Genomic DNA, 27,220 nt, shown 5'->3' with positions numbered 1-27,220 from the left:
GAACCAGGGAAAAGGTTTCTGAAACTACACCTTGGAAAAAACGGGAGAAAACATTTGAGATGGTAAGACATGGAAAAAGGCCCCGTGCCAAAGAGAGTCTGTTAGTGCGTAAAAAAGGTCCGAGTTGCTTACATGTCGGGCCTCCCGGCGCAGCCCCTCGGTGTTCCTCAGCCAGCAGCGGCTCAGCTCGCTCAGCTCCAGGATGGGCTGCACCTTCAGCCTCACCGCGTCCCCCGACTGGCGGATCATCTCCACGATCTCGTCACGGCTTTTGTTCTCCACGTTCCGTCCGTTGATCTCCACCAGCCGGTCTCCCGGCACCAGCCCCAGTGCCAGGTCCTTGGTGCCGGCGCCTGGCTCGGCGAAGTGGACCACGCGCCTGTAGACTCCTCCGTCGGGACTGCGGTCCAGCATTGTGGTGCGACGTAGAGAGAAGCCAAAGTCACCCGTGTTGCGGCGTTGGAGCTCCAGCTCACGGATCTCCGGTACGCTCGGGGCGACCACAACGGGCAGCTGCAGCTGTCCAGGAAAGGCCTTTGCGACCACTTCAGGGATGCAAACTTTTCGGACGGCTGCCACTTCCGTTGGCTGCTGCTTTAGGCTGTGGGTGCGGAGCATGCTGAACACTTTGCTCTCCACCTGCGGGGAAGGGGCAGCAGAGTTCTGGCCCGAGGGGGTGGAGCCCTCCGATGGGCTCTCCTCTTTGCTCCTCTGAGAGAAGGAGAAACGCTTCATCATCTGACCCACCTGCGAAGAGTTGGTCTTGGCAATAGAACCGAACTGAGCCACGCGGTCCCGTACTGAGCTGCGATGGCCGTCGTGTCCCCCTCCACCCTCGCCCTTCAGGTCGTCAGTGGAGCTGGCGGCGCTGAGCTGGTCATCCAGGACCATGCTGCTGCGGTTACTCAACCCCTCTGACTCAATATCAGTGAGGGTGTGCTCGTTGCTGCTGGCCACCTTGATGGGAATTGGATTAGAAATCTCCAGCTTGGTCTTGGACTCCCGCTTGGCTTCCCTCTTTAGGTTGAAGAAGCCGCGCCGCATGCTCATCTCCTCCAGGCTGCGCAGCTCTGCTGCAGACATCCTCTCCTTTTTATCTTTCTTCTCCTTCCTACTGCCATCCCTCTCCTTATCCTTTTTCATCAGGTTAAACATGGTGACAAGCGGAACGCTGAGTTTCTGTCCACTGAGGCTCTATTTTGTCATACAGAGACGGAGGTCCACTTCACAGGTGCTTTTGTTGTGACCAACAGGGACGAGTCCCCTAAGGAAAGAGACAAGGAAGGCAGTGTGTTAAAAGGGAAATCTGAAGCTGGACAAACTCATACACCCATACATTATTGAATATAAAATATTTGCAGACAATTATATAATCGCACGGTTACACCGTTTTTAAATTTTTCTTTTTGTGAAAAGTGAATCCAGAACAAACATGGACTTCCAAGAATAAAAAGTCCCTGCGCAGTAGATCCCAGCTGAGTACTTGACCAGGGACACATGCTACTGACCATCATTTATTGGTGGATGGATAGATTATTGATAGATGTTTATGCTTTTCCCTGATAAAAGAAACATTTATGCTGGGATCTGCTAAGAAAAAATAAAACAGACAGCTATGACATGACAAGTCATGTTAACTTGCCTGTTATAATGTCATGGCTGTTGAGGGTAACTTTATTGCCTTGGCAGTCTTAAAAGGTTCTATATTTGATTAAATTATTTCTTATTTAATTAACTTTTGAGAGATTTACAACACATATTTCAAATTCTACTGTGTACATACTTCTTTTAAAAAGCATGTTATTTATTTAAAGTGTTGCATGAATAAAGTTTGCAATACACAACTTTTGAATTCATTATTGAATTTTGCGCATCGCAATGCGATTAATCCCGACTAACCACAGAGATTCATGCGATTAACAATTCTTATCGTTGCCCAGCACTAGAAATAATATATGTAATCTCACCGACACTAAATATATCACCAATCATTTTGATAATGAATCCCAATTCCCGATTCCCATATCTAACGTAAAGAATTAACAATGGGTAATTACTTCTGACAGAAGTGACAAGAATATTAACTGCTCTACTGTTGCATCCCACTAGCATCTGGCTTTTGAATATTTCGTACACATTTACTTTGCAAGACAGTGTCGCACAGCCTGTCTACATGTGTAGCCGGCTCTGTAAAGTATAGACCTCCAACATTCCTATATGACAGAGGCCCATTGGAGGAGCTTAGTTGGGAAACACATTCCTGGCCTCATCTTGAACTCTCCCAACCATCAAAAATTAGGAACTATCTGCCACAAAGGGGCACAAGCACATCCACTGCTGCCCTGGTTCTCATGAGCAGCTGTGACACACGGAGAGGTCAACAAGGGCTGCGTGCAGAACAAACGCCTCTTCCTCTCACTGGGACGGAGGCTGTTACGCTGTACTCACGGCCAGAAGGGGTCACAGGTCAACATCAGCCCTGACAACTCAACACAGGTCACAACACACTAAGAGCCCAGAGCTCCGGGAACAGGACAAAACCTCCCAGAATGCAGCGGTGATCATCAACAACCAGTCTGACCGACCACCACCAGGTTTCCGAAAGGTCTCGGGGACTTTCTGGTGTTTAACCGATGGCGGGTCCGCCGTGAAGGGACAGCTCTTACGTTGGATGGACATTGGCGTCACGTCCTGCCAATAAGAAGCTGGGGGTCCCCACAGTGCCCGCTGTTTATTTCTGTTTTCATCTACACAACTGGCCCACTAACGGACACAAAGCAGCATTTCACAGCTCAGCCTCGCATTCAATGGGCAGCAAGGGGACGAAAACAATGACAGGGCTAATGTAGGTGTAGCTTTTCGGCTACATTAGCTAGCCGGGCTACCGATTTCGCTTGTGCGGATATCGTTACCTAATTACACATTTTTGCGTTTTTATTCCTCCTCAAACTAAAAAAAACACAAACCGAAAGTAATGCATTAAGTTGTTGTTACACTTCCCAGTGAGTCGTCTTGCTAGCTAACTTGAATAGCCTCATTTGCTGTAGTCACAGCCTTAACGTTAGTTCTTTGCCCTCATTTTTGGTGAAGCAAACCCTGGAACAACGCACTGGGATCCTGTGAGAATGTTCCAGCCCCACTGACCGCTTGACTCAACACTGCTGTCTTCAAACAAAAAGTGTCCCGTCACTTCAATCACACATATTTATTTCCAAAAAGGAATACTCACTGTTCTCCAGCACAGAAAACACTGGGTGCAGCTCAGCTGGATCAGAAGGGACAGAAGCCGCAGACTGGCTTTTAGCTAACGTTATCATAGCCGGCTGCTCCCAGCCCTGCTCTGAAGGTTCAGTGCAGCAACAAAAGCTGGTCAACCAGCGACCCCTGCCGGACAAGCGCTGCAATCGCAGCCTGACGGGCGGACCATCACTAACCCATACACACAGGCACACACACACACACACACCGGTCAAAAAATATAAAACAAAATGATAACAATAACAATTTTAAACAACTTGTAAGGATAACACAAAAAAATAAAAAATAAATCTAGCGGAACCGACACTGTGTTCTAACCACGCCCCAACAGAGATATAGATGGGCAGATGTGGTACTGGTGTAAAGCTCAAGTCAGGGGCAAGTCTGTTGCAGCTGGAACAGGCGACGGAACCACCAAGACATCAGCCCAAAAAAGGTAAGGAGGTCCTGTGGTTTACAAACACTATGGTTGGCCTTGAAGAGAGACCCCAGTCTGTGGAGTGTCCTAAGATACTAGCGGCCGTATGAAGCCCACTAAACTGACAAGATACTTAGAACGCCCACCCTGATCATGTGAAAATAATCAGATAAAAAAACTATGATTATAAAAATGACGATGCTGCTGTTAAATGTGGGGAAATATGTTGTTTGCACATAAATTAAGTTAATTCTATTGCTATTTTATTTATATATAGATAAACTTACAATGCCATAGTGGGCCAGCGAGCCTGTCCCAGAGGTGGGTTCTTTCCAGGGAGGACTGGGGAGGACATTGCTGGAGTCCCAGGTGTTTAATTGTTCATTTTATTCCTTTTTTATCTTATCAAGTTCAACCAGGGAAGAAGACATCACACCGAAACACATGTTGCAATATTCTACTTTAATTTCAACGTTTAACAAACATTGTAGTTTCAACACTTTTTTAGATGGCGACTAATCTTCTGTTGGACCTCTTCTGGTTGCCGTCTGAATTAAGTGTGTGTACTACTGACTAATTCACTTTTCAGCTTCACCTGATAAATGTTAGTGGGTTTCCCCAGTTGCAAGAGTACAGGATATAATCATACAGACATTTTTACTTATATATAAAGTATATGTCAAGTAGAAATGATTCATTAATAAACGCAATAGTTTTTGTAATAGGCGGCATTCTGGGTATATGATAATGAAGAGCATCCACAGGTCCTGGATCTCTACAACTGTACGGAGGTCAGGCTGACGTCTCCGTTGATCTCCAGGGTGTCGATGCGTTGGAGGTGAGTGAAACGATGCTTGAAGTCGTGTGCCAGCATCCCGTTGTTCAAAATCCTGAAGGACTGTTTCTCACAGCCGATAGTCAGCTGGAAAGAAAACCAGGGCATTTTGGGATCACATACTTTGAAGAGCCTCCATGACATCTGGAAAACTAACAAACTTGCCACAGTGTCTTTTTTACTGCCACATAGTGTCTTTTAGGCATATCTGACTCCAGTCTGGAAGGAGGTGGACCACAAAATAAAGTGAGCCACCTTCTGAAACTTGGAATATGGATAGGTGTGACCCTAAATGATGTAGTCTTCTTGCAAGATTTTAGAGTTCGGAAAATCTGTCACATAATGCCATTAGCCAAAAAAAGAAAGATATTTCTACAGTGTGAATCCTTCCTACGTTAGTATATCTGTGTCCTCAGTACTTTTTTAAAGTTTGTTATTGCTTCACCACAAATGAAAACATCCAAGTACAATAATGCCACTTTTTTAGTTCAGCATCAGTTAGTCTTTGATCAACCTTCTCCTCTGTTAAAAAAAAGCCATGAACGCGTACATCCGAATGGCCTCCGCCTGGTAACACACTCCTTCCCCCTCCACTTGGCTTGACGGATGTGAAACATATGAAGCTAGCATGCAAGGTTTGGCTCTATACATCATGATGTATGTATGATGTATAGACCCAATTTACATCATGGAATGATGTACAGAGCCAAGAGAGTGAATGCTCTCTGAATCCACGGATGTAGACAACAGCGCCTAGCTCAGTGACGGAGTACCACCTGGTGAGTGTGAACAATAAGTGGCGTGTTTGCAGCCATACCAGGAAAGGCTTCCCACGGTGGAAGGGCATCCCTCCGCCACGCTCCTCTGGGCCCCACTGCTCGCCCTGTTTGGTGTTTCGAACCACGACATTCTCGTCTAGACGTGGATTGTAATGCAGAGCGATGCCAGAGGGGTAGCTCAGATTCACACTGAATCTGAGAGGAAACAGACAGGAAAGAGTGAGTGACATCACACTACACTGGGCCTCCTGCATGGATGCCTTTTCAGTCTTTACAACGCAAACAGTATTGGTAGTAATTTTACTATTAAATCTCAGTTTATGGTTACGGGTAAGACTACCTGCACAATGAAAACACTCATGTGATCTGATGTGTCTGATGGTTACGGTGTATCTCGAAGCTCTGGAATCTGGTTCTATTCTAGTATATTGTTATATTGGACAACTCACACCAGAAGTGCGTAATAAATTGCATCATGCGCGATAACGAACTGATCACAGACAGGGTTGTGAGTTGTACTTTTCTCTTGTTGTTCATTCAAATAGTATCTGAGCATATATTCTTACTTTGTATCTTCAGGTGCTACCCTTGATGGCTGTAAGGGAAAAATGACTTAAATACAATTGTTTACTCTTTTCAAGATATTAGGCTGCAGCTGATGTTATATTAACTCCAGTTATTTTATTTAAAAGACATATTTCTGTGATTAATTGACCTAATTGAAGGCACTTGCCAGTGCATTATTTTATCCTCCTCATAAGAATTTGATATTGTAAAATTGCAATAGAAAGTCAATAAGTGTCTCTATTCTTGTTCTACAACTGTTTAAGTACAAAAACAATTATTTTATGCATAAGTACCTAAAAAACCTAATAAGATATTATCAAATACACGTGGGCAAGACACTTAATCCCAACAACATTGCTCCTGTAACTATTATGTTTATTAATGTTTTTGTTTGTTACTGATGGGAACTGTGCATGTGTATACACTGTACACTGTTACCAGTGTATGAATGGGTGAGAATGGGTGAATGATGATATGTAGTGTAAAAACTCTTTGGAGTTCGGGGAAACAGAAAAGAGATATACATGTACAGTCCATTTAAATGTCCAGGTAGAGTATAGGGTATGTCTTAGCACAGTGTCTAGACTACGTCTAGGCACAGACATTAAGTTTAGACACAGACGTCTATCCTTCTTTTTCTTAAGCACTCAACGTACGCAGTCCTCCGTCTCTAGGGGACGTTTTATCTTTTTATATAAACAGTGTCAGACCTTGTGGCATTGGGGAGAACCTTCCCCTTGATAGTGATGGTCCTTCCAGATGTAAGTCCACCCCCAATGGGGCTCTTATATGGAACAGCCTGCACAAACACGGAACGGGAGAATGAATTACACAGATATACGTTCTTGTTTTAAAATTATTCAATTACTGAAGAGTATAGTTTGTTGATAGATTAAAGATAAAACTGCTGCAAGGTCTATGTACCTTTTGATAGTTAATTTGACCATTTAAACCATAAAACGAAAGCATCAGGAAGCACCACACTTGAAAAGTGTGTGTCTGTGGAGAGCAGTGCAGCAGCAGTTGTTTTTTTGTTTTTCAGGAAGTGTTAAACCACTTTTAGAGGCCTGTTTTCCTGATTCTCATTTTGTATGGGCCCATGATTATTCTCTCTCTCTTCTAGCTCAATACTCAGCCCAGTATATGGTATTTCTGAAAATCACGTTCACCTCAAACCATTTCTCTATTTTTTAATCGATCATGTCATGGCGAACTTCTTTACTTTCGTTATTTATTTCATTTATGTCCCGTTTTATGTAAATTACTGAATACAACCCTAAAATGGCTTTAGGAGTGCTAACGCAACCCTGCCTGATACTCACAGGCATGGCAGATGGGTATCCGGGCTGGGAGGGGAATCCGGGCTGGGAGGGGAATCCGGGCTGGGAGGGGAATCCGGGCTGGGAGGGGAATCCGGGCTGGGAGGGGAATCCGGGCTGGGAGGGGAATCCGGGCTGGGAAGGGAATCCAGGCTGGTAGGGGACACCTGGCTGCGAGGGGAATCCAAACTGCGGTGGAGCCGCCGGATAAGAAGGGAAGGCAGCATTGGTGGGAAAGGCTACATGTGCGCCAAACACAGGCTGGGCGACAAACGCCGGCTGTCCAGGGAATGAAACACAGAAGAAAGACACTGTCATCATCCTTCATCCTTTGATCAAGCTGGTCACTGACTAAGTGGAATTGTGCATTAGGTTTGTTATTTTTTGCAAAAACACAACGAGTGCCATACTTATTTCTGGTAAACATGCTCACCATAGGAATCTGGAAGGCAATAGAGGAAATTTCCACTTTCCCAGCTACTACGATGGTGTCCACCCGGTGAAATGGGATACGGTGTCTATACTCCATGAAGTGGGAGCCATTGATGTTCAGCTGGAGAAAAAATATTGGATACAAAATTGGAGTTGTGAAAATACAAATTACAAAAATACAAAAATTCATAAAAACCTAACAACTGTGTTTTAAACGTGTTAAAAGCTAGCTCAATCAATGCCATTCTTTGCCTTCCTTCCCCCTTCCCTAATACTATGAGCGATCCAAAATAATTAATTAAATTTGCTGATCTCTCAAACTTGAGAACAAACTGTGTTTTAATTATTCTTTGCATAATCATCTCTGTACTATAACTTGCAGAATTCAAAATGACCTGTTTGCATTCACTAAGGAGAGAAGAGTATTTGTAAATGCCCTGCCCGCATTCAGTTTCTGGAGTTGTGCACAAAGTTGCTTATTTTCAGAAGTCCGACCTGGTAGGAATCACGGGACAGAGTGATGCTGAGGCTGAAGGTACAGCCAGCAGGGAATGGGGAGTTGGGCTTCCTCTCTTCACTCCCCCAGCTGCCAGCCTGGAAAGAGTTTGTCACCACATAACCAGGAGTGGTATCATACCGAGGATTCAAGTGGAGAGCAATGTCTGCTTTGGGCCCGGAACCACACTGCAGGTTCACATGGAACCTGGAGACAAATCCAAGACAGTGCTTAGTGATCTACAACAAACAATTGTTATTAAATAGATTGAATATATTTACGTTTCGTGCTACCCAAAAAATAAACAGGAGCAAACTTTTTTTAGGAACCACTAGTGGCACTATGAAGCAATGTGTTGATAGTAATAAAAGCACATGTAGATACCTGCAAATAATACATGCAACTGAGCAAAAACTATAAGCTGATGAAGACAATGTGAAACAGTCAAAATCCCCAGAGCAAGTGAGTAAATGAGATTAGGTTGTCTTGTACACAGCTTTGCAAATGTTGCACTTGTTCATAATGCCTCAAGGACTGTTTGACCTGCACGGAGCGTTTTTTTTTTTTTACAAAAAAAGCCTAAATTGGGGCTATGCACAGATTAATGCAATTAATTCAGCATAATATGTGCTTGTGACAAATAACCATGTTCTACTTCTAAAGATATTACTAACAATACACCCAGCACGTTTTATAAAACATTAACTGCACAGAGAATTGATAAAAAGTGCAGTCTGACCTATCGGCTCTTGGCATGACTCGTCCACTGATGCTGATGGACTTCCCCTCCTGCAGACCCCCATGGATGGATCCAGTGAAGGGGATTATCTACGAGGGACAAGGCTGAACAGGTAAACAGCAGCACTCACTATGCTTCTTATTTCTGCTATAGACCCTCCTCAGGCACATTTATGATGTAGGATATTTGGCAATTTAGATTACATTGACTGTTGGGAGGAAATAGCATGATTAAGTCCATCAGTGGACGTGTTAAGTAGGGTGCTTCCTACGGCCTGAGCCTACATTCAATCGTCATGCTATTCTTAAGGTGCACATGTGCAGACACACCTGCATTGTGTGTGACGACCACTGACGACTCATTATGAACCTCCCATATGGTTTGACCGGCGGTTTGAACTGGTTCACTCTCTCGACTTACACATTAAACCATTCTCGCTGCACATACCTGCAGCGTCTCAGTTCTGTCTAACAGTTAGACACAATGGTTCTTAATACACGGTTCAGTTAGGATCGAGTCTAACTGAACCGTGTATTTTGGACCATTTTAAGCTTCCATGACCTAACCAGTTAAAGGTTCCACAGGGACTAAACATTTTATTATTATGTGTTTGAATTACATTTATACTTAATGCAGTATGTCTCCCTTCCTGTGGCATCTACTTAGACCCAGTTTTTAGTTAATTTAGGACAAGACATTTTAGACGTGTTTTTAAGTATTTTATGGATTAAACAATTATAAAGAATGATTTTACATCGCTGTTTTGTGATTTTCCATTGTGCATCAAACTTTATTATTTTCTGTACCCTTTTGGGGTTATACGAGGCGTAGCCGCTAAAACGGAAGTACGTAGATTTTCACAGTAAGAGTCAACGCAATGGAATGTTTGTATGCTAGAAAGCGATGCATGCGGTTACCAGAGTAACATTAGAAGAAAAGTTCATTAATCAATGCAAATAAATAATCCTGGTCCGATGGGATGTGTGTTAGCAACAGTAGCACACTGGTTGCTCATGGTTCAGTACAAGGAGACGCAGAGTAACGTGTTCACATCTTCACCAGTAGGTGGCAGAATACGTGTATTACCATAGATTTGATTATATTTAACTGGTTAAGTTATTTATCTTTTATTACAGATGTTATTAATTATGTTCATTTCATGTTGTTTGGGGGGTTCATGGACTGGACTGGTCTGGACTTTACTAATCACGACTGCTACGGAATAAATACCACACGGGACGTATTTTATCTCTCTATAGGTTGGATTTATCTCGGAAATACCGAAGATAATTTAGACCATAGTGATGTCAACATCCAGCTGCAAAGATCCTGCGCATGCGCATATCTTGAGGTCATAATTTCGACTTTCTAACCCAGGGGTCTCAAACTCGCGGCCCGCGGACCAATTGCGGCCCTCGGGACGATATTTTGTGGCCCCATCCTTAATATGAAAGTGTAATGTTAGTGCGGCCCGCAAGTTTTATACTGTAACCCCACTGTCAGCTGCTGTGTGGGACATGTTATGATGTTCTGGTTTCCTACTGTGTGCTTGTCCAGTGAACGTGGCATGCATGTGACTGACATGGGGGGCGGGTCGTGTGTGTCGGCCGAGGTGCAGAGAGCAGGAGGGTGAAATTCAGTTTCCTGCCCTCTTTCGCGCAGGTGATCATGTGACTAACCGTTAGCATCGCTCGTTTAATAAAGTTTTCCTTTACGACTCACACTAACAACACATGAAGCATCTGACGTCACCGACGAGCGTCTCCGTCCATTACTACGCAGCTTCGATTCACGTAACTTCACGTTTGGCTATAAAGGAATTCCACGGTCACGTGACCTTAGGTCTCCCCCGCTGAGTTAAAGGAGGACTAGTGTTGTAGTCTCATTCGGACCGATCCCCCAGGGTGGGGTTCAATGACTGCTTTTGAAAGTGAGTGTTAAGTTGTGTTATTGTCGACCATGCCGTTCGGACGCTAGTCTGGCCCGCGTTCGGTTGAAGTGGGCTGCATCTGTCCCGCAGCTGATTTGAGTTTGAGACCCCTGTTCTAACCCTTTTTGTGTGGCGGAAATGGGTCCGGGTCACAAACTTTTCCAGTGGCCCGTTTTTCGACTTGGTTTTTCACTTGAATAACGGAAAAAGGAATCGTGTTGGTTTTTGGTTTATCAATTGAAAAACGAAAGAACGAATGATACACGGATTGCTGCCCACTACCGTTTTACCACTTTTGGTTTCAAAAGGGGAAAACGGTGTTTTCGATTAATGTTTTTTACGGTAAAAGGGACTATCAAAAGGTACACCCTCAACTAATTATGGGTTGTGTGTCCTGTCTGCTTCGATGAAGCTTTTGTTTTTTTTTTATTCCTCGGGCTAAATATTTCCTTGGCCAATTTAAATTGTACAAATTCCGCAGTACGCATTCATGTCTGCGCGTGCATGTTAACGGTTGTCCTCATATTCACTTTGTCAGAGATACGATCTGCATTTGTTAACAGTCCCCCCTCAACTGCCACTTCTCTTTGTGCCACTTCTCTTTGTATATTAATTCCGAATATATCGACATTTTTCAACCTATTCAATTTACAACAGTACATGTACAACAGTACATTTACAACAGTACATTTACAACAGTAAATTGAATAGGTTGAAGAATGTCGATATATTCGGAATTATTTATAGAATGTAAGAACCGATCTGGATGGTACGTGAGGACTCGTGCAGCTCGTCCGGTAGACCGGTACCAGGCCGGACCCATGTAACCCCGTGCGGGACCATCGCAGCGTTTCTCAGGAAGATAAAGTCGGAATAACTTACTGGGTTATAGAAAGGTTGCTGCTGATTTAAAGCCATCGTCCCGGGTAGAACTGCGTCTGCTGAGCTGAGGTGTAGAAACGTGGCGCAATTCTGACGCAAATGGTTGACTATTCCTACCTACGCTTCTTTTGCATAGTTCAGTTTCGATTTCTTCCAGTGGGCCCTCCTACCAACTGTATCAGGGCAGTCGTGCAGCTTTTGTTAAGCACTTTTTTTCATACATGTTGTTTAAACTGAAACCGCTACAGTCCCAACAAACCACAGCTAAATCCTCGTTCAATTGAATAACCACTGCACTGTCGTAATTAAATATCTTAATTTATACCTATTCCACCCCACTGTAGCCTACATACTTTTATTTCACTTTAATTACATGTATTATGTTCTGCTGTGCTATTTTATTATACTCCGTATATATTGTGCATTTTTCAAAGAAAACGTCTTGCTTAGTATATCGAAGACCGGTAAAGACCAAACATGATGACACCATTAGATTCACATATCTTCATGGATCCCTTTGAGACCTTTATTGACACTGCTCTAACAGCACAGAGCATGTGAAACACCCAGCGTGGTTACATGGATTCCAATAACTGGCTTAGTGGGACTGAAATCCGTTTCATGTAAACACCTTTGTCCGACTATGTGCGGTCCGACTACGATCCGACTAACACCCCTGGATAACTCGATCCGATCCAGTTGATAGTTCGACTATTGCGGCATGTAACGGTGAATCGGATGAGGAACTGGACTTTGCGTCTTTGCGCATGCTTGAGATCCCAACGGCGTCTTCTCTCCGTTATCAAATCAGCCAATAGCACCATTCGCATTCGCTGTACTCCTATTAACATCATGCAAAGATAGTAGAGGGATGTAGCTTCACCTTGCTCTCCGTTCGCCAGCTTTCTCGTAATGTTGATGTTGTTGTTGTTGGTTGTTGTTGGTAGTGGTCAAGCGGAAATGGCTGAATCACAACTAGTTGTAATGAAAACAGCGCCACCTATCGTATCAGATATGACATGCTTTCGGCCAATGATTCGATTTATTCACTGCCATGTATATTGGGATAATAGCACTTGCCCCGAAAGAGAGCATAGTCCGACTAAGCAAATATTGGAATTATACCATCATGTAAACACACTGACAGTGACAATGAACATCACGTCTACTTTAATAAAGGGGTTACTTGAGATGATGCAATGGTGCAGACAGATATAAGAAGCCGGCAGTGAAAGTAACTGAAAAGAATCACAGGTTCAGTGGAAAGATTGCCCAACCAATACTGGAAGAGATGTGTTGTCAGAGTGGGTTACGCAATGTCCATTTGAGAAGCCCTCCTTCGTCCTGTCTGTTTTTTCGCTAAACATCCTGGAATGACTCATGTGATACAATAGAGAGCCTGGCTGTAAAGATTCAGGGCACAGGAGGTCTCATCATGTGAACAAATAGAGCAGAGTTGTATTTGTGTGAATAACCCACAATGCCACAGAGCTACCATATACACACTGACTATACTGTAGGCCTGATATTGAACTGAAGTCCAAAGTACCAAATAAGGAAACCCCAGCACGGCAGAAACAGGAAGTGTTAGTCTCAGTAAGCTATTGTTAACTGGTAACGAAATGGCTGATAAGAAGAATCGTTTCAACTTTTAAGGAATTTATTATAAAGTGAAAACAAAGAAAACTGCATCAAACAAAAATAACAACCTCTAACAAGTCTTTAGAGAAGCTATATTTAACATTCCGAACATTAATATCTTATCAAACAGGTATCATATACAGTTATAGAGGGGAACGGTCTACCTGAGCAGAGAAAGAAGTCTCTCTACTTGTGTCTCTGTTCTCAGGATCTAAAATGTCATGCATAAGGGGACATATTTCACTGATAATCCTAAACATGTGGGATTTTGAGGGTTCAAATGACGAAACTCCAGACGGACAGAAGACAAAAGTATTTAATGAAGGAAACTGTCTCTTGCTTCCCCCAACACATCTTGTACAATGGGTTTCTACAGGCATTTGTACAGGTCATTAAAGGTGTCAAAGGCCGTGTCCACGCCACTGGACATGTAGACGTCTCCTGGTGAGTTCAAGTTAACTAGTTATTTGGAGTTTTTACAGAATACGGTGGTGCAATGAGGTATATAGTCGAATATTTTGTTGTAGCGACATTTTTTTGTAGGAATTAAGTTGAGCTTTTTGATAACGTAAGATTAATATAAGACTTTAAGTTTTGGAATCATCGTCTTTATTTTCTGCACCCACGCTTCACCTCATGATGAGAACCTCTCGAGACATCACAGTGTACAGAGAGAAGAGAAGAGGGGAAGTGGAGGGCCATATTGACAGCAGACCTGTTGGCTTTGTAGGCGAACTGCAGGGGTGGTAAGGGGTGGCATCAAATATAACATACATGCATTTTGGTTGATTACATTACATCGAATACAATCATGGCTGTGTATTGTGATTGTTCTATTGATTACAGTTTCAAAATTACAGTGGTATTACACTGTTCTCATTTCTTTATTGATTACGTTGTTTCAGAATCATAGCTGTATACTGGTGTACAATAAATGCATTGTATTTATTGTTACAAATCAACATTTATTAATTTATAAACCGGGTCTTCAGTTTGTTTATAATTTTCCACAATTTCAATTCAGAATACAGTACTTTAACTACTTTTGAGAGCAAGCTTTTGAGTGGGAAATACCGAAAGTTCAGTTCCCCATCAAATGACCCAAATCAGACAGGTCTAGGAATGCGTTCCAAACTTCTCAGGAGAGAAGTAGCCTGGGCTGCCAGGAAGTCACAGATAACAGTCACATGACATGCAAATAAGAAAGTGCTATGTTGTGGTGATGGTGCTCTTTATTCACCAGTAAAAGACAAGGATTCTTTTTACAGTCTTTTTTATACAATAGCAGGTATTAAGAGAGATAGCAAGAGAGAGGTGAAGAGCGACCACAAGTACGCTGCAACACACCTTATTGTTGGTTTAGTTTCATTTGTGAACACAGCCTTCCTGGCCCCTTTCACTTCCTTGTTGGTAACGGGGGAAATCACTTTTTTTACAGTAGGGAAAAAAAGTTGGGCCAGTTCTTCTGTTCACGCTCACATGCACTAAAAGGCCATGTGGCTGTGTGAACAAATAGAGGAGCTCTGATAACACACACACACAAAGGGAGATAATCTCTCTCTTTGTGTGTGTTATCAGAGCTCCTCTATTTGTCAGAGCTCCTCTATTTGTTCACACAGCCACATGGCCTTTGTGTTGCTGCACTAGATCTTTACATAAACCTTAGGTTTTTGATGAGAAATTAATGTCAGAACGGACGCTTCATTTTCCATTTGTTTGTAAATTGTCCTAAATGTAATTTGAGTCACCTTCTTGTCAGAATTTCGTAAACACTTTGTGCTTTACTACCTGCATGTATACTAGGTATGTTATACTGCATAACAGTGCATCGACATGGACTGCACATTAAGGTTGTATGATCTGCACCTTGGTTCTGTAAGAAAAAGAGCACGCAGAGTCAATGGAGATCAGCTTTAATATCTTCAATTGTTCAAAATATCACTGCATTATGTACAAAATAACCGGAAACAACAGAGTTTACACTTTTTATTCATCAATGGGAGTAAAGTACCAATGGAAATCTAAATCGAAACCCTTGTGCAAACACTGTGTATCGAAAACCTGACCCTAACCCTCTATATACATATATGTATAGATCAATTCCATGCTGGTGAAGCCCAACACATTCACTGGGCAAATACCATACACGGTCTCTCTCTCTCTCTCTCTCACACACACACACACACACACACACACACACACACACACACACACACACACACACACACACACACGCACAACCTGCTCAAAAACATGATGCTGTACTGGAGTGTACATAGGAAAGACAAGTGTCGATACCAAACATTTTTGGCTATTATTTCCAGTAGTCATCATCTCATCATTATTCAAAAGTAAGTCTGAACAAACCGCACTGATTAAATCTCAGTGAGCGAGTTACAGTACATCTCCTTGGTTTGCTCTTTGATCCACTAATGACGTATGACCGGATAAAACAGGATGTCATGTGACAGCGACAGCAATCCAATGGGGCCCAACATACCAACCAAGCCGGCAGAAGGAATGTTACATCGTAGGTTTCATTGTAGCCTCAGATCGTCATGATTGTTTCACCCGTGTCCAATCACCTGCACTGTCCCAGTGTATTTAAGCCATGTGTCTCTTTTATCCCTGGTTGCGTCATTGAATGTTGTTCTTAAAAGGACGGCACTGCGTTCGTGAGTTTGTGAGTTTCTGGTCCCTATCCTGTCTGTGTTTTGCCCCCAGGCATTCTGATTTTGATTAACAAAGCAGTTTTTGCATTTGAGTCCTTCTTCCACTACCTGTTGCGACACATAGCTTCTACTCCTTTGTCACGTGACCCTCTGCTTGTTCGCCCTTAACAAAATCCTACATCCTGTCAGTTGGGCTGACATGCCTCACCTGTCAGTCCAAAAGCTCTGCATACAGAGCTTGTACTGCATATAATTAATCAGATTGGACTCTGTGTGCAAAATCAAGATAACAAAACTGAATAGAGATGAGGATCACTAGCAGAGGTGTCAAACATATTCACATTCATTACTCAAGGAGAAGTATAGGCACTAGGGTTTAAAAAGACTTTGTTGAAGTTGAAGTCAAACTCAAGCTTTTTTCTTAAGTAAAAGTATAAAAGTACTGGTTTCAAAACTACTTAAAGTATACGAGTAATGTAAGGGGAAAAAATCCATTAACTCTTAAACTCTTAATGTGTGTGTAACCTCGTCAGTGTTCATGTCAGTCCGTTACAATATGATCGGAGGGTGCCTTCAGATAAAGTGACCCGCCGTTTAGATGATGGAAACATGGCGATATTCAGAGAGGCAATGCTAAAGCAACAGACATATGTATAGACCCGCTATATAACTTAAACAAATAACACAAGAGCCAAGCGATGTGAAGATTATGTCAATTTTTCCTCAAGCCAATATTAGATTTAATTATGAATACGCACTTGTGGCTCTCAGCTGCTGTATGGACAGTGTGCAGCAGTAATTATGATTAAGATGATAATACTACAGCCTTTGCTGGGAGAAGAACTGGGTGAGGAGACAGAAGCAAGGAGCGGAATCTGAGGCAGGGACAGAGGGTATGTGGTGGGATGGAAGGGACACCGTAGAGATCAGACACCGTGGAAACAGGCAAAGCTGGATCAGTCGGCATGGAGAGGTGAAGAGAGGAAAATACTGCTGACTGTGAAAAACACTATTTTTATTAAAAAAACACTAAGAAAGCTTAAAGGGAGCAATAACTCCACCCATGCACAGGAGCATGTGAGCCCCACAAGATCCTTCCTCAAAATACAACGTTTATATTACTCACTACTCAGCAGGACAGCTTCAAAATGATCACATTTCTTAACATAATGTTTTTTACAACTAGTTCCATTATGTGACGTTAAAATATAGACGTCTACATCTGATGGATGCAGCCTCCCTTCTGATCTGATGGATGGAGACCTTCTTTAATGCTGGTGTAACTGGTGCTGCAGGATGCTCCACCTTGGATCAGGAATGTGCCCTCTCTTTCCTACTTGTACCTACTCGGCTGTCTTCCAGAAGTGTCCGGGGTGAGACAGCCTGCGGTTGAGCTTAGGGAGCCTCTCCAGCATGGCGGCCAGCAGGATGAAGGGGGGCCTGTTATCGGCTTTATGGGACCAGCAGGTAGACAGGATCTCCTGTTGACATGGAATGAGGAATGCTGTTGTTATGATGGGGAAAAGGGATCCAGTCCTCTGGGTGCTGTGGTATCACTGTGTTATGAAGCAGACATTAAGCGCAGTGTGTCACGCCCTAAGCTCCACACAGACCCAAACTAGGACAGTCCTTCTATGTTCTATGTGACGGCCTTACCGTCACCTCCTTGCCCAGGTTGCCGTCTGCCAGCACCTTCTTAACGCCCACATTGCTGCCCACTAGCCAGATTTTAGTCTCTGCGGGCAGGTTGGTCATTGGCCAGTCTCCAACCTGCAGCTCGTACCAGATTGTGCTGAAAATCAAAACATCTGCTCAGGAAAACCGTGGTGACAGTGAACCCACCTAGCAATGTTGGAATTGAAATGTTGGAATTCAGAAGGTGACAAGATGAAAAAACTGGAAGCATTTAAACATTAGCAGATTCACTTAAGTCAAGATGAAGAAAATGCATGGGCAGCTTTAATTCTTCGTCAATAAAGGACATATGTTTTAATGTTACCTTTACTCTAGAATCTAGCAGTCAATGAGTGCCTGCTAGTTAACCAAAAAAAAGTTGTTTAGGCCTGACTAATCAATTATTAAATTAATCAATCAATCAATACCCAAATGCATAAACATCAGCGGCTTTGGAGAAAGGCAGTTTGTCCTCTTCCACCTCTGGACTCATGTTTTGAACAATCTCTGGAGCCAGGTAGTCAATCCAGCCACGAGGTATCCGCAACATGTTCTTTCTTCTACCAAGACACACACAAACACAGCCTGAGTGAAGACAGTGACCGTGGCTAAGAATAGGCACAGGTCATTGGGATAGAAAGATGTACCTCCTACCTGCCTTCCTGTACCACTCCAGCCATCCCAAACAGGCCAAAGTCAGTGATGACCACTTTGTTGGTGTCATAGAACACGTTGTTGGACTTCAGATCCTTGTGGACGATGCTTTTGGCGTGCAGATAACCCATTCCCTGTGTGGGAGCGGAAGAGGAGTGAATTCATAGCACTATCTATCTCTGACTTCCTTCTGCTAACAATAGTCCTCATTGTCATATTTTCCTCTATTCGACCAGTGATAGAAATAAGTTATTATTCATATGTTTTTAAGTAATTAGGCATTCATTTCTCATCTATGTAAACTATGTAGCTTTCAGATCGGTGCTGAATGCAAACATTAAACCGATACCCGGTTTAATTAAACCGATACCCGGTTTAATGTTTGACCCCCATTCTTTTCAAATATGATTTTAACATTTATGGGTCTTTTGTTATTCAGTTTTAAAAAAGTTGGATCCCTCGACAAGCCACTGTAACTCATCTGTTTGGCATCAGTTTCTGGGATTATCAGAAATAATTATAGATTGGTATTGAAATAATTGACTTTCTTTTTCCCTCACACGGATCAAGGGTTTCTTACCTTGACGATGTCCTGTGCATCGTAAAGGTAAGAAATTATTGACATTCTTATCTTTTTCTCTCACACGGATCAAGGGTTTCTTACCTTGACGATGTCCTGTGCAATCTGTCTGATCTTATTGATCTCGAGCATGTGACCTCGTTCTCTTACAACAGAGTAAAGAGTCACACCTTTACAGAAACTGCAGAAAAAAAAGAATTCAACATGACATGACATGTGTGCTGGAAATGAGAAGGAACGAGAGCAGGAGTGAAATCTTCTGAGTCGTGCGGCTATTACCTGGTGACGATGGCGAGGTGTGGGGGGGCCATGCAGGCGCCCATGAACAGAATAACGTTCTCGTGCCTGGTCTGCCGGTAGTTCATAACCTCCTTCTTGAAGAGCTTAAGATGATCGTGGTTGTTGCCATCGATCTCCAGGAGGCGAATGGCCACCTCACCGTGCCAGCGCCCCCGATGCACCTTCCCCCAACGCCCCTGGACCAGAGCACAGTGCAGTGTCTCAAAAAAGGCTATTGTAACATTTTATTCTAACACTGAGTGTGTCTATAGTTTAGGTCTGTCTTCACCTTGCCAATCATCTCTCCTAGCTGCAGTTGCTCAAATGGGATGTCCCACTCCTGCAGGTAGACGCTGGTCTGGCTGGCCTTACGGCGGATGGGGCTCCTCCAGCGGCCGACGGCCCCTTGGCGGTGTGTGGTGGCAGGCAGGTCCTCCAGCCCGTCCTCGTCACACGCATCCGTGGAAAGGCTCTGCTCTCTGCTTTGAGGGTCCGCTGCCTCGTCCTTCTCTGCTGGGTAGTCCTCCTCCTGAACCCCGAGGCAAAACCGGGAAGCACGATACGGATTCAACTACCAGAATGATTTGCTTCTATAGTCAATTTAACAACACTTTTTAATAGAACGTAATATTCATCCATCCATCACTCCATCTTCAAACCACTTCTTCTGGAGACCAAAGAGACTAACTGAAGCTACTGTCAGTACTCACCTCTTGCTTTGCTGACATTTGCTGGGTTTCAGTGGCAGCCAGCTGGGATACTCTGAGTGAAGAACCACAAGAATTATGAACCGATTAAGTCTGTGGTAAGGTTATTAAGCTCTGTACATACTGCTACTTAAACAATATCTTATGAATGTACTGACCAACAACAATAAAGATCCTTCACATATGAGGATAAGATAAAGAGCAGAAGATAGATTACAGTGTACCTATAAAGCAGCCTGTCCTCTCTGGGACAGTGTGTCGTGGAAACATTGTGTCTGTTTAAACTCATTCATTCCACACATGTCTGCGCTGACACATTGTTACATGTGATTAGCTACGATCAGCCGATCTATTTCTCTTACCCAGACTCATTGCTGCTGTCACACTGTTGAGCAGCAGTACATCTGGAAGCAGGAACATCTGTTGGTAGAGACAACTTCACAATGCTGCACTAGGCTACAAGAGTCACTCTCATCATTCAAAAAAGACTGCACAAATATGTTACACAGTACAAATACATATGCTACTGTATGAATTTGATGATGTTATCGGTTATTGAAGTTATCAGAAGTATGAACCACTGGCACAATGTGTCCCACTTTTGTCTGCATGTCTAAACAGATACAATCTCTGCTTGGCGTCTTCTGTTGGTGTGTGGACTTTTTTACTCCATTCTTTTTGTTGTATTTGCGTGTGTATGTGTGAAGTTGAGCACTCGATGTTTGACGTTTCAGCATTCTTTGTCAGATCTCAAAAGCAATTTTATCTTTAAAAAATGCCCATTGTGTCTCAGAGCTTCCTTAAGCCTCCATGCTGCTGGAATTTACCTTGAGTTGTCAATACAACTGTGGCAAGTGCAGTAATAACTTCATAAAGTGTAGTAATGTAAGAAGGACTAATGTATGACTAGTAGTTTATGAGTTATGAGTCAATCTCAATCTGACACTAGTCTGGGAACAGAAATAGAGCCATATGAAAACATGAACTAAAATAAAATAACATCCAAGAAACACTGGATCCTAAATTTCCCGTAATGCAACCACTAGCAGTGCTTGCTAAATGTCTACATCCTTTAAACTCTGCTTCTAGTTTGCAAGGCAGCCAGAGCTGAGAAAATTGCATCAACACATGACCACAATTATTTCCTGTTTTCAGATTGGCACATCTTTCAGATCCTCTGAGGGCTTTTCAAACTAGTTCATTGATCTGGGAACTTAAGCCTCTAACCTCTTATTGTTTCCCTATTGCTTGAAGTAGGAATAAGTATAGCTCTTAGGGAGCGTTTTATCTCATACTATAGTATGTGTTCTCTTGAAGTAATAATGGATCCCCCACATTGATATCAATGAGAGCAGGGGTGCTCAAAACACGTTTGCTATCGACCAGTCGATCTCAGGCAGTACCAGTTGATCACATGCCATCGATAAAAAAATTACGCCACGTCACGCATGCGTGGTCTACTGCGGGAGATGACCGAAACTAATGCTAATGCTAGTTATCCATTCTTGCTTACTAACGGACGCATTTAATTTCAATCCAAAGCAACCCAGGCTGACTCCAGCTTCCCCGTCAGCACGGAGGAATCAGGAAACATTTATTGCCAAAATATGTCAAACATACAAGGAATTTGTCTTGGCGGTTGGTGCGTGACAGTAGACAGTAGAACAATAGACAACAAGACAGCAGTGCACAAGTAATAAAATAAAGTAAAATGAAATGCTAATGCAATGGGTTAGTAGAATAAGGCTATGGGTTAGTATAAAACAAGAGAATAAAGTTAGAGTTAAAAATTTAAAATATTAAAAAAAGTTAAAAAATATTAAGCATAAAGTGCACAAGTGAACAAGTAACAAAGTGACGAGTGACGACAAAGTGACAAATTACAGTTAAAGTGACATGTGCAGTGTGAAGGGGAGTGACCGGTGGAATCGTATAGTCAGTCAGTGGGGGACCGGGCTCTGTTGATGAGCCCGACTGCCGACGGGAAGAAACTGTTGGTGTGGCGGGAGGTCTTAGTCCTGATGGACCTCAGCCTCCTGCCAGATGGAAGGGGCACAAACATCTTTTTAGCTCACTTCAGAGACCTGGAAGCGAACCGTCCAAGGACGGTAGATTGCAGCCGATCACCCTCTCTGCAGAGCGGATGACACGCTGCAGCCTGCCCTTGTCCTTGGCTGTGGCTGCAGCGTACCAGACGCTGATTGAGGAGCAGAGGATGGACTCGATGATGGCCGTGTAGAAGTGGACCATCATCGTCTTTGGCAGGTTGAATTTCTTCAGCTGCCTCAGGAAGAACAACCTCTGCTGAGCCTTCTTGGTGATGGAGCTGATGTTCAGCTCCCACTTGAGGTCCTGGGTGATGATGGAGCCCAGGAAACGGAAGGAATCCACAATAGTGACGAGGGAGTCACACAGGGTAATGGGGGAAAGTGGGGTTCTGTTCCTCCGGAAATCCACAACAATCTCCACTGTCTTTAGAGCGTTGAGCTCCAGGTTGTTCTGGCTGCACCACGACACCAGATGGTCAGACTCCCACCTGTAGGCGGACTCATCCCCACCAGAGATCAGTCCAATGAGGGTGGTGTCATCCGCAAACTTCAGGAGCTTGTCGGACTGGTGACTGGAGGTGCAGCTGTTGGTGTACAGGGAGAAGAGCAGAGGGGAAAAGAACGCAGCCTTGGTCCGAGAGGCTGAGACATGTTTCACCAGCTTCACGTGCTGCTTCCTGTCAGACAGGAAGTCTGTGATCCACTTGCCGGTGGAGTCGGGCGGTGCAGCTGGGAGAGTTTGTCCTGCAGCAGAGACGGTGTTACATGCCAGACGGGGACGGTCTGCATGTGTTCTTGTCGTTCTCCCTCCTGCTCATTGGTTTCTCTCCCCCAGTGATTATGCTGATTGGCCAACTCCAAACACAGGTGGAAAGCAATCAGCAGTCCCGGTGGCAGTCCATAAAGGAAGACTCCTGAGAAGTGAAAGGGGGGTGTGTTCTGCGCTGCGGGTGGTGGCCAGTCTTCCTGTACATGAGCTTTAGCTGGCTGCTAGCAAAACTGGAGTTTGGTAAGGTGGAGGTTGAGGACCTTAGTAAGTTGGGGTACCCTGTACATTCTTGCACGTAGGTATACCTTTGTATAGACACACTAGGTGTAGTGGTTGTTGCCTCCTGTGTAACGTTTTCCTTTAGTCCTTTTTTAGAGAAGCAGGTAAGGTATTTTGTTTGACTTGTTTTGGATGAAGAGCCAGTGGTGAGCTAGGCCTCGTTTTGTTATATTCATTTCATTTGTTTGGCACAACCTGTAGGTCCCATCTTCCACCACCTCCCTCCCTCCTGTTGGGAGCCATCTTTTTGTGTAAGAATAAAAACTAGAAAGACACCTTTTACCCTGACTCTGTCGCCTGTCTTTGATTGTTGTTTTACTGTCCTGGAATCTACAAAAGGGCCGTAACAGTCGGGATGATGGTGTTGAAGGCAGAGCCGAAGTCCGCAAACAGGATCCTGGCGTAGGTTCCTGGGGAGTCCAGATGCTGGAGGATGTAGTGGAGGGCCATGTTGACAGCATCGTCCACAGACCTGTTGGCTCTGTAGGCCAGTGTTTTTCAACCTTTTTTGCGTCAAGGCACACTTAAGACACAGAAAAAATTTCACGGCACACCAACAATCGGAAATGATATGAAAATCAATCCCAAACATAGTTTCAGCATGAGCATAATATACTCTAAGAAATCAGGGAAACGCGTGTTCTATTTGTTGTGTTTTATTAAACTTAACATCATCCTAATGCCAAGATGGCACAGGCTTTATGCCCAGGTATCTCTTAAGCCTAGTTTATGCTTCTGCGTTGTCCCTTGCGTCGCTTTTCACACCTCCTTGCATGTGTCGAGCCATTTTTCTGCGACGCAAGCCTCCCGCAGCGCACCAGGCTGCGATTGGTCCGCTAACTACGTCCTTTACGGAGTCTCACATTTCCGCTTTCATAGCCCGATAGCACCATTATTAAAACGAAGAATGTTTACGAGAGAAACGGATCAGATTTAAGAACTTTTGTCGGAAGAAATGCGTAAATATGACCGCTTATACAAGCCGTTGGCGGGTTGTAGAAGCGGGTTGGATTCACGGAGGGAGATCGCCGCAAATGCCGGTTTGCCGGTCGAGAGGTGCACAAAGTTGTGGAGGAAAATACGGGACAAATGTGTCCGCGATGAAAAGCAGCAGTGTGATGCGCGGGGCAATAAAGTCTATGACAAATAAATAAACAAATAAATAAATAGACGTGACTCTAGGGGGTCTTCAACAAAAACACGTTACTCCGCCTGTTGTTCTGGAGGTGAACTGCTCTGCAACACACGCAGAACCATGAATTGAAACGAGTGCGTCGACGCAACGACGCAGACACAAACGCAGAAGCATGCGCCGGCCTTAAATCTCAATTTTAATCTTTTTTAAATTGTCGCCTCAGCAAATCTGCCTATTAATTACGCTGCGTACCGCCACCCACAGACAGAGGGGAGTATTGAGCCTTCATACCACCAACAGCGTGACGACACACACACACAAACACAAGTTGGCTCTTTTTTTTCACCAATGAAGTGACAGTATGTAAAAAATGATTTTTTTCACGGCACACCTGACAGCCTCTCGCGGCACACCAGTGTGTTGAAAAACACTGCTGTAGGCGAACTGCAGGTGGCCCAGGAGGGGGTCGGTGAGGGACTTCAGGTGGGTCAGGACTAGCCGTTCAAAAGACTTCATGACTACAGAGGTCAGGGCGACGGGCCTGTAGTCATTGAGTCCTGTGATCCTGGGCTTCTTGGGAACAGGGATGATGGTGGAGGCCTTGAAGCAGGCTGGTACGTGGCATGTCTCCAGGAAGGTGTTGAAGATGTCAGTGAACACCGGAGACAGCTGGTCAGCACAATGCTTCAGGGTGTGAGGGGAGACGGAGTCCGGGCCGGCTGCCTTACGGGGATTTTGTCTTAACGTCTCTCTCCAGAATAGAGAGGGTCGTTGCTGGTGGGAGAGGGGAAGGTGATATAGATGTAGAGGCGTGAGCCCCTGATGGGCCGGGGGAGGGAGGGGTAGGGGACTGGGGCAGGTTGGTGGAGCTGTGGGGGATGGGATCCGGACATAGTCTTTCAAATCTGCAGTAGAACTCATTCTGCTCGTCTGCCAGGCGGAGGTCATTCATGGAGCGGGGGGGGGGGGGGGTTTGGCTTGTAGTTAGTGAGGTGTTTGAGGCCTCTCCAGACCGAAGCAGAGTCACTTGCTGAGAACTGTTGTTCTCAGCAAGTACACTCGTTTCTCAGAGTTTCTCAGAGTACACTCGTTTAGCATCTCTCAGCGCCTTGCTAAACTTGTATTTTGCCTCTGTGTACAAGTCTTTGTCCCCACTCCTAAATGTCTGATCCTTCTGCAGGCGTAGTGTTCTGAGTTCCGCTGTGGACCAGGGTTTGTCGTTGTTGTAACTCAGCCTGGTGCATGATGGTACACAGCTGTCCTCACAGAAGCCGATGTAGGAAGTTACAGCCTCTGTGAACTCATCCAGACTGTCAGTAGCAGTCCTGAAAACATCCCAGAGGGGTGTTGATCGCCATGACCTGGTTAGTTGAAAGTAGCTTGAAAGGAGCCCGGAAAAATGTACAAATGCACTTTAGAGGATACTAAATATTTAAATTAAATAAAAATAACATTGATAACCAGAAACGCTACTTACTTGACCCACGTTTGGTGTGTGTGTGTGTTTGTGTGTATGTGTGTGTCAGCACCTGGGAAGTGGAAACGGCTGTCCAGGGAGCCCTGCGGCAACGGGTTGGCCATGGGTGCAGCGCCTGTGGGTTTATTCTGCTGTGTGTGTGCTGGGGATGAAGATGTAGAGGAGGCAGCTGATGATGGGTTACTGCTGGAGTCCAGTTGGTTCAAACTGGGGCGAGGCTCCTGGAACACACATACACAATAGTAAGGAGCCTCCGACTTTTACACAAGTGTGATGGCGGGGTGTGGTTAGCTCAGATGCAGAGGGGAGAGCGGGGAGTAGTTCAGGGAACAGTGCCGGCAGGTGAGTAATAATCACAGCTGAAAGTCATCCTGACTGATTGTCTCCTTGATATAAACAGTAAGCAGGACTTGGAGCGAGAGACTGGTGTATGGGGTGGACCGCCCGGCCCTCTACATCAGCCGAAAGCTGTCGGAGAGAGAGGCCAGGTACAGTACGGTGGCGAAGGAGTGCCTGGCCATCCGGTGGGTGATCGACTCCCTGCGCTACTACCTCCTGGGATGCCATTTCACCCTCTGTTCGGACCATGCTCCGCTGCAGTGCCTACCAACGCCCGGATCACTCGGTGCTATCTAGCTCTACAGCCTTTTAACTTCAAATTGGTCCATAGGCCGGGGGTGCAGTTAGCTCAGATGCAGAGGGGAGAGCGGCCGAGTGGTTAAGGGAACTGTGCCGGCAGGTGAGTAATAATCACAGCTGAAAGTCATCCTGACTGATTGTCTCCTTGATAACAGTAAGCAGGACTTTGAGCGAGAGACTGGAGCAGACGCTCAGGGGCGAGGCCGAGGAGCGGAGCAACGAAGCCACAAACCTGCTCCCTGCAAAAGTATATTATAAAGGAGACCCGTGTGTCCGTGCGTCCTTCAGCGAACCTGACGGTAGTACCTCCAGCACGGCTACAACAAGATTTCTAATCTAACATATTTGCCTCAGGGATAAAATCAGATACACTAGTCCAGAACACAAATTCCAAGAATTTTGTAATAAAAAGGAAGCCTGTACTTACCTTTTTGGCAAGTGCCTTTGGTAAAGTGCCAAATTGCAGTGGGATCTTCGCTGTATGATTGATCCGATTATTGATATCTGATGGCACTGATTCGGCCCTCCGCATCCTTGGCACTACAAATCACATTCAAACATTTGCTCATTTTACACCAAAACTAATACAGACATTTGAAAGGTCCTTGGGGAATCAACACTCAAAAAAAAATATAGAACCACAAGAAGATGTCGGCTATACAAAAGATCCAGAAGTAACTAATGTCCTTGGTCAGCTAGATGAAAGTTAAACCTCCATCACCACCAACTGTGCAGAGGTGGACAGAGTCCAGTAAAGAGACGTATAAGAAGGATCAGAGTTGAAATCACTTATTCCAGTCGTGGGGGCCCCTTTGTAACATGTTAATACCCATTTCTCCTCATACCAGCTGTGCACTGTCCACTCTGTAATCATTATGATGACATGTCCACTTTCATCATTTTGTTGTCACAGTCACTCCTATGCTGATTGATTCAGGGATGCCTTTTCTCAGTGGAAATGTTCAGGTGAACTGTGACCATAGTACACATACACCCACACACACGTCACAT

The 27,220-nt window shown here is 44.4% G+C and overlaps 3 protein-coding genes across 16 annotated transcripts in view; all 3 read right to left on the bottom strand.

Annotated features, from left to right (window-relative positions):
* Nucleotides 1-3,355, bottom strand: part of myo18ab (myosin XVIIIA b) — a 104,957-nt gene extending 101,602 nt beyond the window's left edge. For 4 of the 6 annotated variants that reach the window (XM_040194098.2, XM_078098733.1, XM_078098774.1 and 1 more), the window contains exons 1-2: nt 3,230-3,355; nt 133-1,264 (exon numbers count right to left, since the gene is read on the bottom strand). In XM_040194098.2, coding sequence (XP_040050032.2) covers nt 133-1,155 — 1,023 coding nt within the window. In that variant the 5' untranslated portion in view covers nt 1,156-1,264; nt 3,230-3,355. The remainder of the gene's footprint in view (nt 1-132; nt 1,265-3,229) is intronic. The other 2 variants (XM_078098705.1, XM_078098713.1) reach the window with 1 other exon arrangement.
* Nucleotides 3,356-4,119: 764 nt separating this feature from the next.
* LOC120829868 (galectin-9) lies at nt 4,120-11,950 on the bottom strand. The gene is made up of 8 exons (XM_040194436.2): nt 11,656-11,950; nt 8,844-8,932; nt 8,104-8,311; nt 7,610-7,729; nt 7,180-7,455; nt 6,568-6,656; nt 5,329-5,485; nt 4,120-4,598 (listed from the first exon to the last, which is right to left on the bottom strand). Exons 1-8 carry the CDS (start codon nt 11,689-11,691, stop codon nt 4,452-4,454), a joined length of 1,122 nt encoding a protein of 373 aa, XP_040050370.2. The 5' UTR covers nt 11,692-11,950; the 3' UTR covers nt 4,120-4,451.
* A 3,243-nt stretch (nt 11,951-15,193) lies between these two features.
* LOC120829765 (kinase suppressor of Ras 1) overlaps nt 15,194-27,220 on the bottom strand; it is a 28,598-nt gene continuing 16,571 nt past the window's right edge. For 8 of the 9 annotated variants that reach the window (XM_040194162.2, XM_040194228.2, XM_040194188.2 and 5 more), the window contains 11 exons: nt 26,637-26,749; nt 25,623-25,791; nt 20,225-20,282; nt 19,866-19,917; nt 19,445-19,684; nt 19,156-19,352; nt 18,961-19,057; nt 18,297-18,430; nt 18,071-18,202; nt 17,625-17,760; nt 15,194-17,449 (listed from right to left, as the gene is read on the bottom strand). In XM_040194162.2, coding sequence (XP_040050096.2) covers nt 17,312-17,449; nt 17,625-17,760; nt 18,071-18,202; nt 18,297-18,430; nt 18,961-19,057; nt 19,156-19,352; nt 19,445-19,684; nt 19,866-19,917; nt 20,225-20,282; nt 25,623-25,791; nt 26,637-26,749 — 1,466 coding nt within the window. In that variant the 3' untranslated portion in view covers nt 15,194-17,311. Of the gene's footprint in view, nt 17,450-17,624; nt 17,761-18,070; nt 18,203-18,289; nt 18,431-18,960; nt 19,058-19,155; nt 19,353-19,444; nt 19,685-19,865; nt 19,918-20,224; nt 20,283-25,622; nt 25,792-26,636; nt 26,750-27,220 lie in introns of all 9 variants that reach the window. The other variant, XR_013467048.1, reaches the window with a different exon arrangement.

Source organism: Gasterosteus aculeatus, chromosome 1 (assembly GCF_964276395.1).
Source record: "Gasterosteus aculeatus chromosome 1, fGasAcu3.hap1.1, whole genome shotgun sequence".
NCBI classification, from domain to species: domain Eukaryota; kingdom Metazoa; phylum Chordata; class Actinopteri; order Perciformes; family Gasterosteidae; genus Gasterosteus; species Gasterosteus aculeatus.
Note: the sequence above shows the minus strand (reverse complement) of the source record. Positions and strands in the feature narration are given on the sequence as shown.

What these genes read in the sequence shown, in the direction of transcription:
- LOC120829868 (XM_040194436.2), bottom strand. Translation starts at nt 11,691, where the DNA reads ATGGCTTTAAATCAGCAGCAACCTTTCTATAACCCA. An exon ending in AGCAACCTTTCTATAACCCA is followed by an intron (nt 8,933 to 11,655) that starts GTAAGTTATTCC and finishes TGTCCCTCGTAG; the next exon opens with ATAATCCCCTTCACTGGATC. An exon ending in GTCATGCCAAGAGCCGATAG is followed by an intron (nt 8,312 to 8,843) that starts GTCAGACTGCAC and finishes ATTTGTCTCCAG; the next exon opens with GTTCCATGTGAACCTGCAGT.